We start from the raw sequence: 12,119 nt of genomic DNA, 5'->3' as shown, positions 1-12,119 counted from the left end.
TCCACTTGGCAGCAGAGGGTGAGTGAAACTGACACGCTCTACTGGTGAGCCAAGTATCTTTGGCAATGCCAAGTATTTCCTGAATCCAAGTTTAATACTGATACTGAGATTCGGGAATATCAGCATTTACTGATATTTTTTGGGTTTGGTTTACCTGACTCCGAAATATACAGATTTCCCCCCCCCATGCACACCCCTAATCAGCATCTAATTCTGCAGAATCTACAGCAGCCAGTTGCCAATGAAAACTCCTTCAGCAAGGACTTCACACATTCATCAGAATGTTTACCCTGTTACTCCAGCCTGTCTCATAGACCACCCCCACACTAGTACTGCATCTCATTCAGGGCTGCAATATTTCATACAGAAGTGCCAAAGAAATGTGGCAAATTTTTGCACAGAGTCCTCAGTGCAGCAGTTCAGTACCTGTACATATCGTTAAAAAACAGCCACTTCCCAGGGCCAGTTCAGGTCAGGCAGATGGCATAGAGGGGAGAAGGCCTTTAAATAATTGATCAGAGAAAAGAACCAGGAGCTCTGATCATGAAACTCCCGGTATCTTGTCTGGGTTAGCCACTAATCAAACAGTTTTAAGACACCAAAAACGTTCAGAGAGGGAGAGAAATTGTTTGCACAGCGTGACTGTGTCCTACAAAAGGGAACAAAGGGTCACATATTGAATGTGGATAGCCAGGAGATCATGAGATGTGACTTTTGAACAGAAGGTGTTGCTTGTGTTTTCAGCGTATGTTCCAGTATCACAGAAAGAGAAGTCTAAAGAGGGTCAGAATCAGGAATATTGCAGGCCCATCTCCACAAACATTTTGCTCGAATACAGCAATGCTGAAATGGTGCCAGGCCCAATATGAGGAATAACAAGGAAGCATGATGTCCAGTAAGAAATATACCAGTTTGTGCTTCAAAGTCAACAACTTGTATCCTACCACTGTGCTTAGCTAGCTGTGGAGCTTTCCTCCAACAGAAGAAGCTCTGCCTCAGGAGAAATGTTCTTTGTCCTAGAGGAAGGCTCTATACTTAGCTGAATAGTATGACAGAACATAACCTACTAAATACAAAGTCACTGGGATGATGGACATTTGGTATTTATTTCTTACCTTCATTAACATTGCTTTATCATTAGATTAAATCCAAAAATAGTAAAGTATGTGTCTGTAGCTTCCCCCCCCCCTTTGTATACCTTACAGGGAACCTGAGCCCTTTTAGGTTCCCACATCATGCACAATTTCTAGCTACAAGCCCAAGCATGTCATTCTTCCTCTTTCTGCACTCTCATGGAACATTGTGTATTACAACAGAAGCAGGATGAAGCATGGTGCACTCGGGCCTATTGGTAGAAACTGCATGTATCTCCCCCTGTTTGGAAAGGTTTCCTGCCTCTGAACATTGCAGGAAAAGAGCTAGTGCAATTCCTCATACTTCAAGAAATGTTGGCTTGGATTCTAAGCACCCTGAACAGGACTGTGCAACTGCTCCTCCCCTTCCCACCCCAAATTTGACCCTTGGAAATAGTATGAGGTAAAAACCAGAAGTCTGCAGCAGGAAGTGAGAATCAGAAGAAATCACATCTCCCCCTTTTTAAGCAGAAATTTTAGTCTGGATCCAACCCTAAGCGTTGACCCAGTTTTCAGGAAGAACAATTACATTTATTTTTAAATTCATAATTCTGAACCTTGTGGGATTCAAGAGTCTTCGTCCACATTCCAATTATCTGGAAAAACTGATGATTAATGAAAGACATTAACCACATTTTTAATATAAAAGATTTTTCATTTCAGAATTCTAAGATGAAACAGCAATCATATCACTGAGAAGTTATAAGGGAATTCTAAAATGAAATAGTATTAATATAACCAATACCGTTACTATTAACAATACTATGGTACTAATAAAATACATCTTCTACAAATAATGATATAATCAGGAAATTAAAGGAATACATGACATTATCGTATACTATTAGACCACTGGACTATGAAGCACAGTATTATCTACTCTGGCTAGTAGCAGTTGTTCAGGCTTTCATTTTTCCCTAAGACCTGCTACCAGAGACCCATTAATTAGATATGTTAGAGATTAAACCTGGGATATTTTGGACACAAAGCAGATGTTCCACAAATGGAATCACCAGCCTCTATTAGAGATGGTTTCAAGGCTGAGATAGTTCCAAGGTTGAAGTCATTCTTGGTTTACTAGCCACAGCAAAAGTACAGATACTGGAAGACTGAGCTCCAGAGTCAGTCACTATAGCCCTCAAAATATGTAAGATCCTAACAGTCTAATATTGTTGGACTGTTCAACAGTCCAGTCCTAACAGGCCAATGTATATTTGGACATGTGTCCTTTTCAATGGGACAATGTTTACTTTCAAGTTGTCCAAAACTAGTATTTAAATAAATGCACATTATCACCTTCAAGAAGGCAGGACAATTTTCAGGAAGAATAAAAGAAATTTATATATTCATATTATTGTGAGTTTCAGTCAAACAAAATTCTCTTTAATATCACAATGTTTAAATCTAAGACATGAACTTACTGTGGCATACATTCAAATAGTAAACAGTTGGTTTATTGTAGTTCTTGTTCGCATTGAATTATGTGAAGAGATGTGTTTTTCAACTCTGTGATTAAAACCCAGTATTAAATATACATTTAACACACTCATTATGTTACACTGATGCTAATGCTCACGTGGGTTGGGATTTTTGATCTATTATTTAAAAATTAGTCCATTATTAATCAGGACCAATGTGCTGACTGAAGATACTACAGTTCTGCCAAATATCCTGAAGGAAGCTTTGTAAGATATGCTCTGTGCAAATGTTACATTAGGGGTTAGCTCTTAGGACTCCATTCTGCTAACCTGGATCCTATAAGAACATAAGAACGTAAGAGATGCCAATGTTGGATCTGGCCAAAGGCCCATCCAGTCCAACACTCTGTATCACACAGTGGCCAGAAATATCAGTGCCATCAGGAGGTCCACCAGTGGGGCCAGGACATTAGAAGCCATTCCACTATCTGTGCAAGAGTTTTATCGTTCCAAACCCATTGACTTCAATAGGATTAAAAGGATGTAACTCTGTTTAGGATTGCACTGCGTGATTTTTCTGTTAAGCAGAATACTTACTTTTTTAATAAAGGCTTCCTCTGATGGAGGAAAGACTTTTTCTTTCAAATCTAGTCTTTCTCTGTTGGAGTCACAAGATCCAATTTAGTGAAACGGAGTAATAGGATCCAACCCTAAGCATATACTGAATGTAATAGAGTAGAACAGGATCATGCTTTTTGACTCTGCCTCCCACTTCTACACAATCTGGGGAACATCGGCATGAACCCCTAAATGCATACAATTGCATAGACATAGGCCCTTCAGTATGTTCCAAATCTCTAAACATTGAGGGTTTCTGATCATTCACAGAGGGTTTTATACAGACATTCTTTCTGTTAAACATGCAGATCTTAGGGAGTGTGGCCAATGAGTGAGTTGCTCCTTTCTGCCGACATACAGCGTATACGTGGTTTAATGCCTGTATAGGGCTACTGCTGAGACTATACAAAACCTCAAGATTTTTTAAAGTATTATATATAATTTCACAGATTCAAAACAAAACAAAAAAACTCAAGTGAGAAATAGGGCCGTTGAAATGAATTGCTCGTGAACTAAATGGAACTTAAAAAATATATGCTTTCACATTGCTTAAAACGGTCATACTGCTGTATAATAAATTGAGGTGTATATTAAAAAAAAACCCAGAAAACCTGATGTAACCATCTTCTTCTGTTTCGTAGCGTTTCACTCCTAAACAGTGATTTTTCTCACAATAATGTCTCTGTGATGAATCCAGATGCTTTCTGCGTCTGGGGAAGAAAGGCCACCGTGCATTGTCTCTAGGTGTGGCTATTGTTTGGGGGTTTGTTAAAGTACCGCCTTGCCTCAAGACTGCTGAGGGACACGGAGCAACGGGATGGGTTCAGCCTCCTGTATTCAATGCTGTCTGCTATTGCTTGCTTGATTATCTGAAAGACAAAAACAAAAGAGTGCTGCTTTCAGGCAGGCTTGTAGGGGAAAGGGAAGACAACATATATTCATTTAATTGCACACGCCGTCACTGCCCGGTGTAGACGTCTTCTGGCTTGGCTCCGTCGTTTTCCACACGGCTGCTTGTTGACCAGGCTTCAGGACCCGTATGTCAATTGCCACACTGCCACCACCTGGCCGGAACATCCACTGCAGGGATTCTTTCGTAGCCGAGAAGTTATTTCACCTTTCCAAACCTTGACCAGGACGTCCGACCGTCAGCTCACACCCTCCCACAAAGGAGATTGGCGTGCCCACCCTCTCTAAGGAGTGGTTCCCATTTTATCTACTCGCCGAAGCTTTCGAATCGCTGGGTGGATGATGAGCCGGGGACAACAGGCTGGCTGCTCACACCAGCGCGGGCTCGAACTAACACAGTTCGGATGTTAAGACAGTGGGATATACCCACTGTGCCACTGCTCCCCATGTATGTATGTTGATGAGATTCTGCCTTCCTTTAAAGAGCCAGGTATATGTACTTCCTAACCTCAGGTCAGGCTACTGCATGCAGCCAGTATGTAGCCATGCATCCAATTAGGGTCCACTGTAGCTGGGTTAGCATAATTGTGTGTGACTAGCAACGCATACAGGGGGGAAAGTGTGCAGAGGCAAAAATATGATACACTAATGGAAACCCACACTGCAAAACATATGGAAAGACCAAGTAATATAAGTCTCATGACTATATTGCCAGGATACTGCTATATGCAAATCATACTTTTTTATGCTTATGCAGTGGAATCCATTGTGGGACTCTATATGAAACAGAGTTAGAGCTAAAATGGAGTAACAGCTGCTAGGATTATTATCCATGCCAAATACTCATTTATTGTTAATGGGGGGATGAAAAAAAACATACACAGCTCTGGCCCTGAATTTAATCAAATTACTAATCGAAGTGGAGAATATCTCAGTTAACAGATAGCTTAATAAATCACTGGACACTAATGAAAACCCACACTGCAAAACATATGGAAAGACCAAGTAATATAAGTCTCATGACTATATTGCCAGGATACTGCTATATGCAAATCATACATTTTTATGCTTATGCAGTGGAATCCATTGTGGGACTCTATATGAAACAGAGTTAGAGCTAAAATGGAGTAACAGCTGCTAGGATTATTATCCATGCCAAATACCCATTTATTGTTAATGGGGGATTAAATAAAAAACATACACAACTCTGGCCCTGAATTTAATCCAATTACTAATCAAAGTGGAGGATATCTCATAGTTAACAGATAGCTTAATAAATCACTGGATATGGTAATTACAGAGTAATGTCAGCCACTGAATTAATATAAAAGATGATTCCATACATAGCTGTTTTGAAGAAAAACCATGTTTGAAGCAAACAAATTATGATGCAAGCTATCAGATCTTGTTAGCTCTTCTTTTAAAAACATCTGCCCCATGCTGGTTTACCCATTTAAGTACTTGTGTTTTATTTTTGTACATGCCGAACATTAATTAAAGTGAAAGATGAAATATAGCCAGCAGGTGGCAGAATTTGATCACATTCTGAGAAGAACTTGTGTACCTATGGCTGGGGAAAAATATACTTTGTCTAATTAAATTGATAGCAAAGGGGGGAAAAATCAAATCTGCTCATGACTCAGGCTGACGGCACTGGAAGTCCATGCACTGGAGTCCAACCTTTGACATAATACTAGAGGAATAATGAATACTAAAGTGGTGATATTACACTGTTAGTATGGTTAAGGTGAGGTTAACTTTTTTTAAAAACTTCCTCACTTCTCAAGCACATCAATATTTATTATATTTCTCCCTCCACACTAACTGACATAGTCTAAGCTGCATCTGGACAGAGAATTTGGGGGGGGGAGTGGTTCAAACCAAGGGCTTAAAGGGCCTCAGGCTTCCCTCGACCCACTCTGCATGCCCACTTGACAGGGTGCCTTGTCCCACGTCTGTCTCAAGAGCTGTGGCGGAAACCCAGCTCCATCTGAGAGTTGGGAAGAGACATTCACCCCTTTCCCACCTACCCAGCGTTCCTTAATTTTTATTTATTTTTGCCGTCAAGTTGGAGCGGATTTATGGCGACCCCATAATGTTTTCAAGGAAAGAGACATTCAGAGGTGGTTTGCCCATTGCCTGCCTCTACGTAGCAACCCGGGAATTCCTTAGCGGTTTCCCATCCAAATTCTGACCAGGGCTGATCCTGCTTAGCTTCTGAAATCTGACGAGTTTGGGTTCACCTATATCAAGAAAGAGTCTGATCTAAAAGGAAGCCCGTCCCTCACAGCCAGCCTGACCACTGGATTTACAAGTCAGCTGTGCTTGACTCTCACCTTCCTGGTCCACCAAACTGTCCCTTAAGGGAACAATAGCAGAGCTAGATGTACACACAAGCTCAGTAGGTTACAGGTAAAGGCCTCAGATCACAAGGGCTCTCTAAATACACACAAAAAGTGCTAAACTACTATTGGGGTGTTTTTTTTTGCAAAGCTATTGGTGTTCAAAGCTGATACAGTTCAGGGCCTCAGCATCAGGCCCCGGAAAAAGGGGTCTGGCAGCAGTGTTGATGACATAAGGGGGAGGCAGGACGCAATACAGTGAGGGGAGGCTGCCATTCCAAATTCTGTCTCGGAAGCTTCACTGACTAGGGAAGCTCGACACACCCAACCACAATGAAAAACTAACAGAAAACAAGTCATGTTCCGAATCCAAGAACTTGGGCCTGCCAGACCCTGTGAAATAGGACACAGATCATTGCAAAACATACAAACAGCTCGGGGTGGGGGGTGGGGGAGAAGCCCTGCAAGAATCTAAGAAATGTCATGTTGGCTCAAACTATTCGAAATCTTTCCTCCAGACTGAACAGGTATTGTTTTTATGTCCCGCTCAGGTATTTGCATTTTTAAATGAGTAGATAAGATATCCACCCAGGAAAGCATAACTGATATGCACAGAAGCCCAAATATGGAGGGGGGCAGGCCTGCAGCTGGGCAGCAATCGGTTCTTCCCACAGGGTTGCCAGCTCCGGACTGGAAAATAACTGGAGATTTTGGGGGTGGAGCACGTGGAGGGTGGGGAAGAAAGGGACTAGTGGGGCACAATGCCATAGAGGCCACCTTCTCCAGGTGACCTGATCTCTGTTGCCTGGAGATCAATTGTAACAGCAGGAGATCTCCAGCCACCACCTGGAGGTTGGCAACCCTATTTCCTTGCCACTCTACAATCTCAGGTTCGCAAACACCACAGAATGCCAAGCCCTTATTAGAATTCAAGGCTCATTCGTGCCTTCCATATCCCGTCCTTCCTCTTGCCTTGGTGCAAGTTAATTTAACTATGAGCACGGGGGCAGGGGGAAAGAAGGGAGAAAGAATGCTCTCTTTCCCCTTCTGTGAGCAGACAGCTATGTCTCTGCGCACCTGGACCACACACAAAGTATCTCAAAATGCAGAGCAACGTCCTTCCTAAAATACTATGGCCTCGCCTTGTTATGCGGGAAGTATTCGCATTCTTGGATGATGGACACACAGCACAGAAGAATGTCAAAACAATGTTCAGAGCAAAACCTCTGAAAAGCAATCAGCAGCAAAGGCAGATTCATACCGAAGCAGCTTCTTTGGGAACGGAGAGCCAAAGTGCATTAACTTAATCTCAGTTGGAAAAGTGCATTAACTTAAGCTCAATCGGAAAACAGCCTGCAAAGCTCCCTTCCTAACGAAAAGCATCTGTCGTTTCAACAGCTTGTTAGCCCAGAGTTAACACAGATATTATGAAGAAGAATGGCTTTGGACATGGATGTACTTGCTGTAGGTCCCAAATTCTGGGGCTTGGCAAACAAAGTGGGCAATCTTCTCAATGCAGGCCTCTTCTTTCTGACTGGCTGCTTACCACCACCACCATCACCCCGTTCCCCTTTGAAAGACGCTCCTAAGTGCTTAAAAATAGAAATAACCACTCCCTACTCAGCTGTCTTCCCAACCAGGAGAACAAACAAGGAGATGACTTGCCTGTGCACGTGAATTATACTGCAGCAGCAATCCCAAAATATACTGAAAGAGAAGTACAGGATAATAAAGCTACATATTTGGCTCGACTCCGCCTCCACTTCAAGTCAAATGGACCTATCTCCGTGCAGCAGTTAAGTGGTATCCAAGTACTCCATGCTGATTTGAGAATTCAGTATGTGCTGGGAGGCTATGGGCAGGGTTGCCAACTGGCCTGGAGAAAAATATCCTGTTCCTTCAACAGGGGCTTAATAGGATGTTATTTCACCTCCGTGCCATGAAAACCTTCACCTGACCATTTCAATACATTCAGCCTCTATTAAAGGGGATGGAACATTCTTCTCCAGGCCAGCTGGCAAACCTACTTATTGCTGGGGGTAAGGGAGGGCATGGAAACAGGTAAAATCAAAATACGGAGAAATAAGCCAGGGCCAAGAGTCAATATAATAGAAAAGTGGAAAACACAATAGATTCTTGTCAGGGCTCTTTTTGTAGAAAAAGCCCAGCAGAAACTCATTAGCATAATAGGCCACACCCAACAGCAGGAACTCTTTAGCATATTAGGCCACACCCAACAGCACAGCTCATTAGCACATTAGGCCGCACCCCCATGTTACCAGAAGTGTGGTTATCCAGCCACACCCACCTTTTGCTTGGTATTCTGTTTTCCTTGTTTTTTGTCCAAACCCAGGGCTTTTTTGTAGCAGGAACTCCTTTGCATGTTAGGCCACACACCCCTAATGTAGCCAATCCTAATGAGTTTCTGCTGTTGGGTGTGGCCTATTATGCTAATGAGTTCCTGCTGGGTGTGGCCAACTTGGGAGCCAGCCGGAACTCCGTTCCTGTGCGTTCCTGCCCAAAAATAGCCCTGGATTATGTGGTTAAAAACAAACATTCGCTTACATCCACTTTTTCCTTGCCCTCTTCTAAAAAGTTCTTCATCTCTCTGCCCTACAACTCAATTGATGCAGTGTTTGGATTTGTGGCTGGTTGAACAGCTTGCAGTTTCCAACCTGAGTGCTGCTATGCTGCTGAGGGATCATGAAGATTGGCAAAGGTTGCTGTCCTTCATCCCAACAGCCCTCTGCCACACTGGTGACTTCCCCTCGCATTCTACCAGACTTCCACAACAAGATGAAGGCAGCACATGCCAGTAGCCCTTGGTTTTCAAACTTGGATGCAGAAGGGACATCCCTTTTCTTAAGGAAAGCTTTTCTTCACAAAAATCATCCCTCTGTGTGTCGTTTTGCTATTGTTTTTGCTCGTCCCTTTCTTTTACTCCAGGTTGGGGCAGTCTGTGAAAAACTGTCTTGGAAGTTATAACAACAGGACAATTCCCCTTCCCTGTAGCACGAAAGTGGGTTCTGGGGCTAGATATATGACAGCCTCAGCTCTTTAGAGGAAGCACCAGGTAAAAACGGAAGAGACAGAGAGAGTGCGTGTCATTTCTAGCACATCTAGTCCTACACCTCTGCAATCTAGTGCCCTGGGCATCAAAGGCCCCTCTGTGAAAGTCAAAGTGGGTTCCGCATTTTACGTACATCCAAGTTGTTTAGGGTATTGAATTCCATCAGGTCATGCAGCCTCTTGAAGGCCTCATTCGAATACTGAAAGTTGAAGGTGGAGAATGGTGTATCGGGGTCATCAAAAATATCAAAGTCAGCAAAATCCTTTTCTTCCTGTGTTTCTCGAGGAACACCTATGAATAAACCATAAAGAAGTAAATATTTTAAAATGCCAGAGACCTGCTTTTGCTTGTTACCTTACAATCTAGTGTTATTAGACAGATGAAGAATTCCACATGCCATTGCTTACTTTTAAAGCACTAAATGGTTAGGGGACTGGAAGAATGGTTTTCTCCTGTGCTTTCTTGCTTGTCATCTCAAGCTCTTCTCTCTATGTCCCCACAGAGGTGAGTAGCAACTACTGGTAGAGCTTTCTTGGTGGTGGTACCCCATGTCTGGAATGCCCTCCCCGTTGGTGTGTATCCTGTTAGAATTTAGGCACCGAGCAAAAACATCTTTGTTTCCCTTTACATTTTAGCTTTTCAACTAAAGTTTATAATAATATTTATGATCTTGGTAGCCCTGACCTGGATAGCCCAGCTAGACCAATCCCATCAGACCTCAGAAGCTAAGCAGGGTTGGCCCTGGCTAGTATTTGGATGGGCGACCTCCAAAGAATGACAGAGATATGATGCAAAGGCAGGCAACGGTAAACTACCTCTGAAATGTCTCTAGCCTTAAAAACAAGTCTAGCTCACCAACTAGTGGTGCATAATGCTAAAAGAGCTAAAACTTCTGGCTGCCAGACAACCTTTGGATCTCCTGGCTATACTACACACACTGCCATACTATACTTAATTAATTAACTAATTAATTATGATCTTGGCCTGTATCTTCCTACCTGGTAGATGTTCTTATGATCTGCTTTTCTGCTCTTAACATTATTTTATGCTACTGAAAGATTATTGTCTTTATTATCTGTTAGCTTTATGGCTGCGCAGACTGGAATGCTTTTGCTGCTATGGGATTGTTATTGAATTGCTTTAACTTGCATTTTTGTTGCTTGTTTCCCCCCCTTTCAATTGTTAGCCTTTTTGAGCTGATCTCCACGAGGAACTCCATCCCATGACAGAGATCAAGGCTGACAACTTTCATAAGCTCTACAAAATCTAACTCAAAGTCAGGAAAGAACAGGGACATTTCCATGCATTTAAAAATGTTTATTGTCGCTTTAAAGGATTTTGTTGGCTGCCACATACATTCACAATAAGGTGGGCTGTGCATACAACAAATAGTTAGATGATAGCCAACCATATCTTACTTTAGTATGAGGATGTTTGAAATTCAGTCCACTAAAAAGAGATTTCAGTGTTTTGGATCCTGCAGAAGATTTGTGCTGATGGAAGGCAGGGCAATTTTTACTGACTCTCCCCTCATGCTTCTCTGGAGGGGTGTGTCTCTGATCCTCCTAGGAGAAGCATTTGAGGGAACACTTTGGGCAGCAGCAGGAAATGGGAGGCAAGGAAGTAACACTCTGTTGATAGAAATCCCTCCAACAGGGTATTTTCAGCAGAATTCAAGTGAATGTCTTTCCACAATGCAGTGGCTACAAAGGCAAAGTCTCTCCTGCAAAAAAGAGAGTGTACATGCGTGCGCGCACACACACTCTTTTCCAGGTTATCCAATAATCGATCCGGTATATGCAGTGAGCAACAAGAACGTCTATAATCGTTTAAATCACACAGATATTTTTTAAAAAATATGTAATATGGCTCTCTAGATAATCCAGTATTATTGGGGAAGGGGGCTTCAGGCAACTCACCTGGGGCTTTGAACTTTCTGAAATTTATGTTAGCCAAAACAAAGTGGATAATTGTTGGACAGTTTATGTCAGATGCGGGATCCTTGGGTTTGAAGACATAGCACTCCTTTAATCCCTCACGATCAAACACGTGTGGGTCTATTTTGGGGAAAGGAAGTTTGTTCATTTTGGCCCATTTTTCAGCAAGTAAAATTTCCTAGGAAGAAAGCAAAGGTTTGTATATCCACAGCAAGGTGATGTAATAAAAAAGATTGAGACAAAAAAAGAATATATTTGATACAATAATCACCATTATGCAAATCAACACCAAAAAAAGACAGAAGGAATGTGTGGATAAGGTGTAAAGATAACGTAAATTCAACATCTGTGTAGAACATGTGCACTACACATTATGGCGTGTCCTTCATAATGGTAACCCCCCCTCCCAATTCGTCCATTATGGTATGGATGGAAAATCTCTCAACTGGGTAAACATGTACACTACTATCCCAGAATCTGAAGAGAGAACCACCCAGGGAAGGAACAGACCTATCAGTGATGTTGTGAAAGGGCTAGGAAGACCCTGTTAGGTTCCTAGTATTAACCCATAAATGACTAGGATGGCCCTCAAGAAAAGGCCAGGAAGCATCTACACACCACTAAGTCTAGCTGATTACACAGTATTGTGATATCAACACATCTACTACTTGATCCCTGATTGACTGGAACCT

At 42.3% G+C, this 12,119-nt stretch overlaps 1 protein-coding gene across 1 annotated transcript in view; it reads right to left on the bottom strand.

Moving 5' to 3' along the window:
- Window positions 1-3,326: 3,326 nt before the first annotated feature.
- PLA2G4A (phospholipase A2 group IVA) overlaps window positions 3,327-12,119 on the bottom strand; it is a 130,771-nt gene continuing 121,978 nt past the window's right edge. Inside the window, exons 16-18 of the mRNA XM_015424990.1 lie at window positions 11,410-11,605; window positions 9,624-9,781; window positions 3,327-4,038 (exon numbers count right to left, since the gene is read on the bottom strand). Coding sequence (XP_015280476.1) covers window positions 3,910-4,038; window positions 9,624-9,781; window positions 11,410-11,605 — 483 coding nt within the window. The 3' untranslated portion in view covers window positions 3,327-3,909. The remainder of the gene's footprint in view (window positions 4,039-9,623; window positions 9,782-11,409; window positions 11,606-12,119) is intronic.

This window comes from Gekko japonicus, unplaced genomic scaffold, assembly GCF_001447785.1.
Source record: "Gekko japonicus isolate JY-2015 unplaced genomic scaffold, Gekko_japonicus_V1.1 scaffold2075, whole genome shotgun sequence".
NCBI lineage: Eukaryota > Metazoa > Chordata > Lepidosauria > Squamata > Gekkonidae > Gekko > Gekko japonicus.
This window is presented reverse-complemented; position numbering and strand designations above follow the sequence as displayed.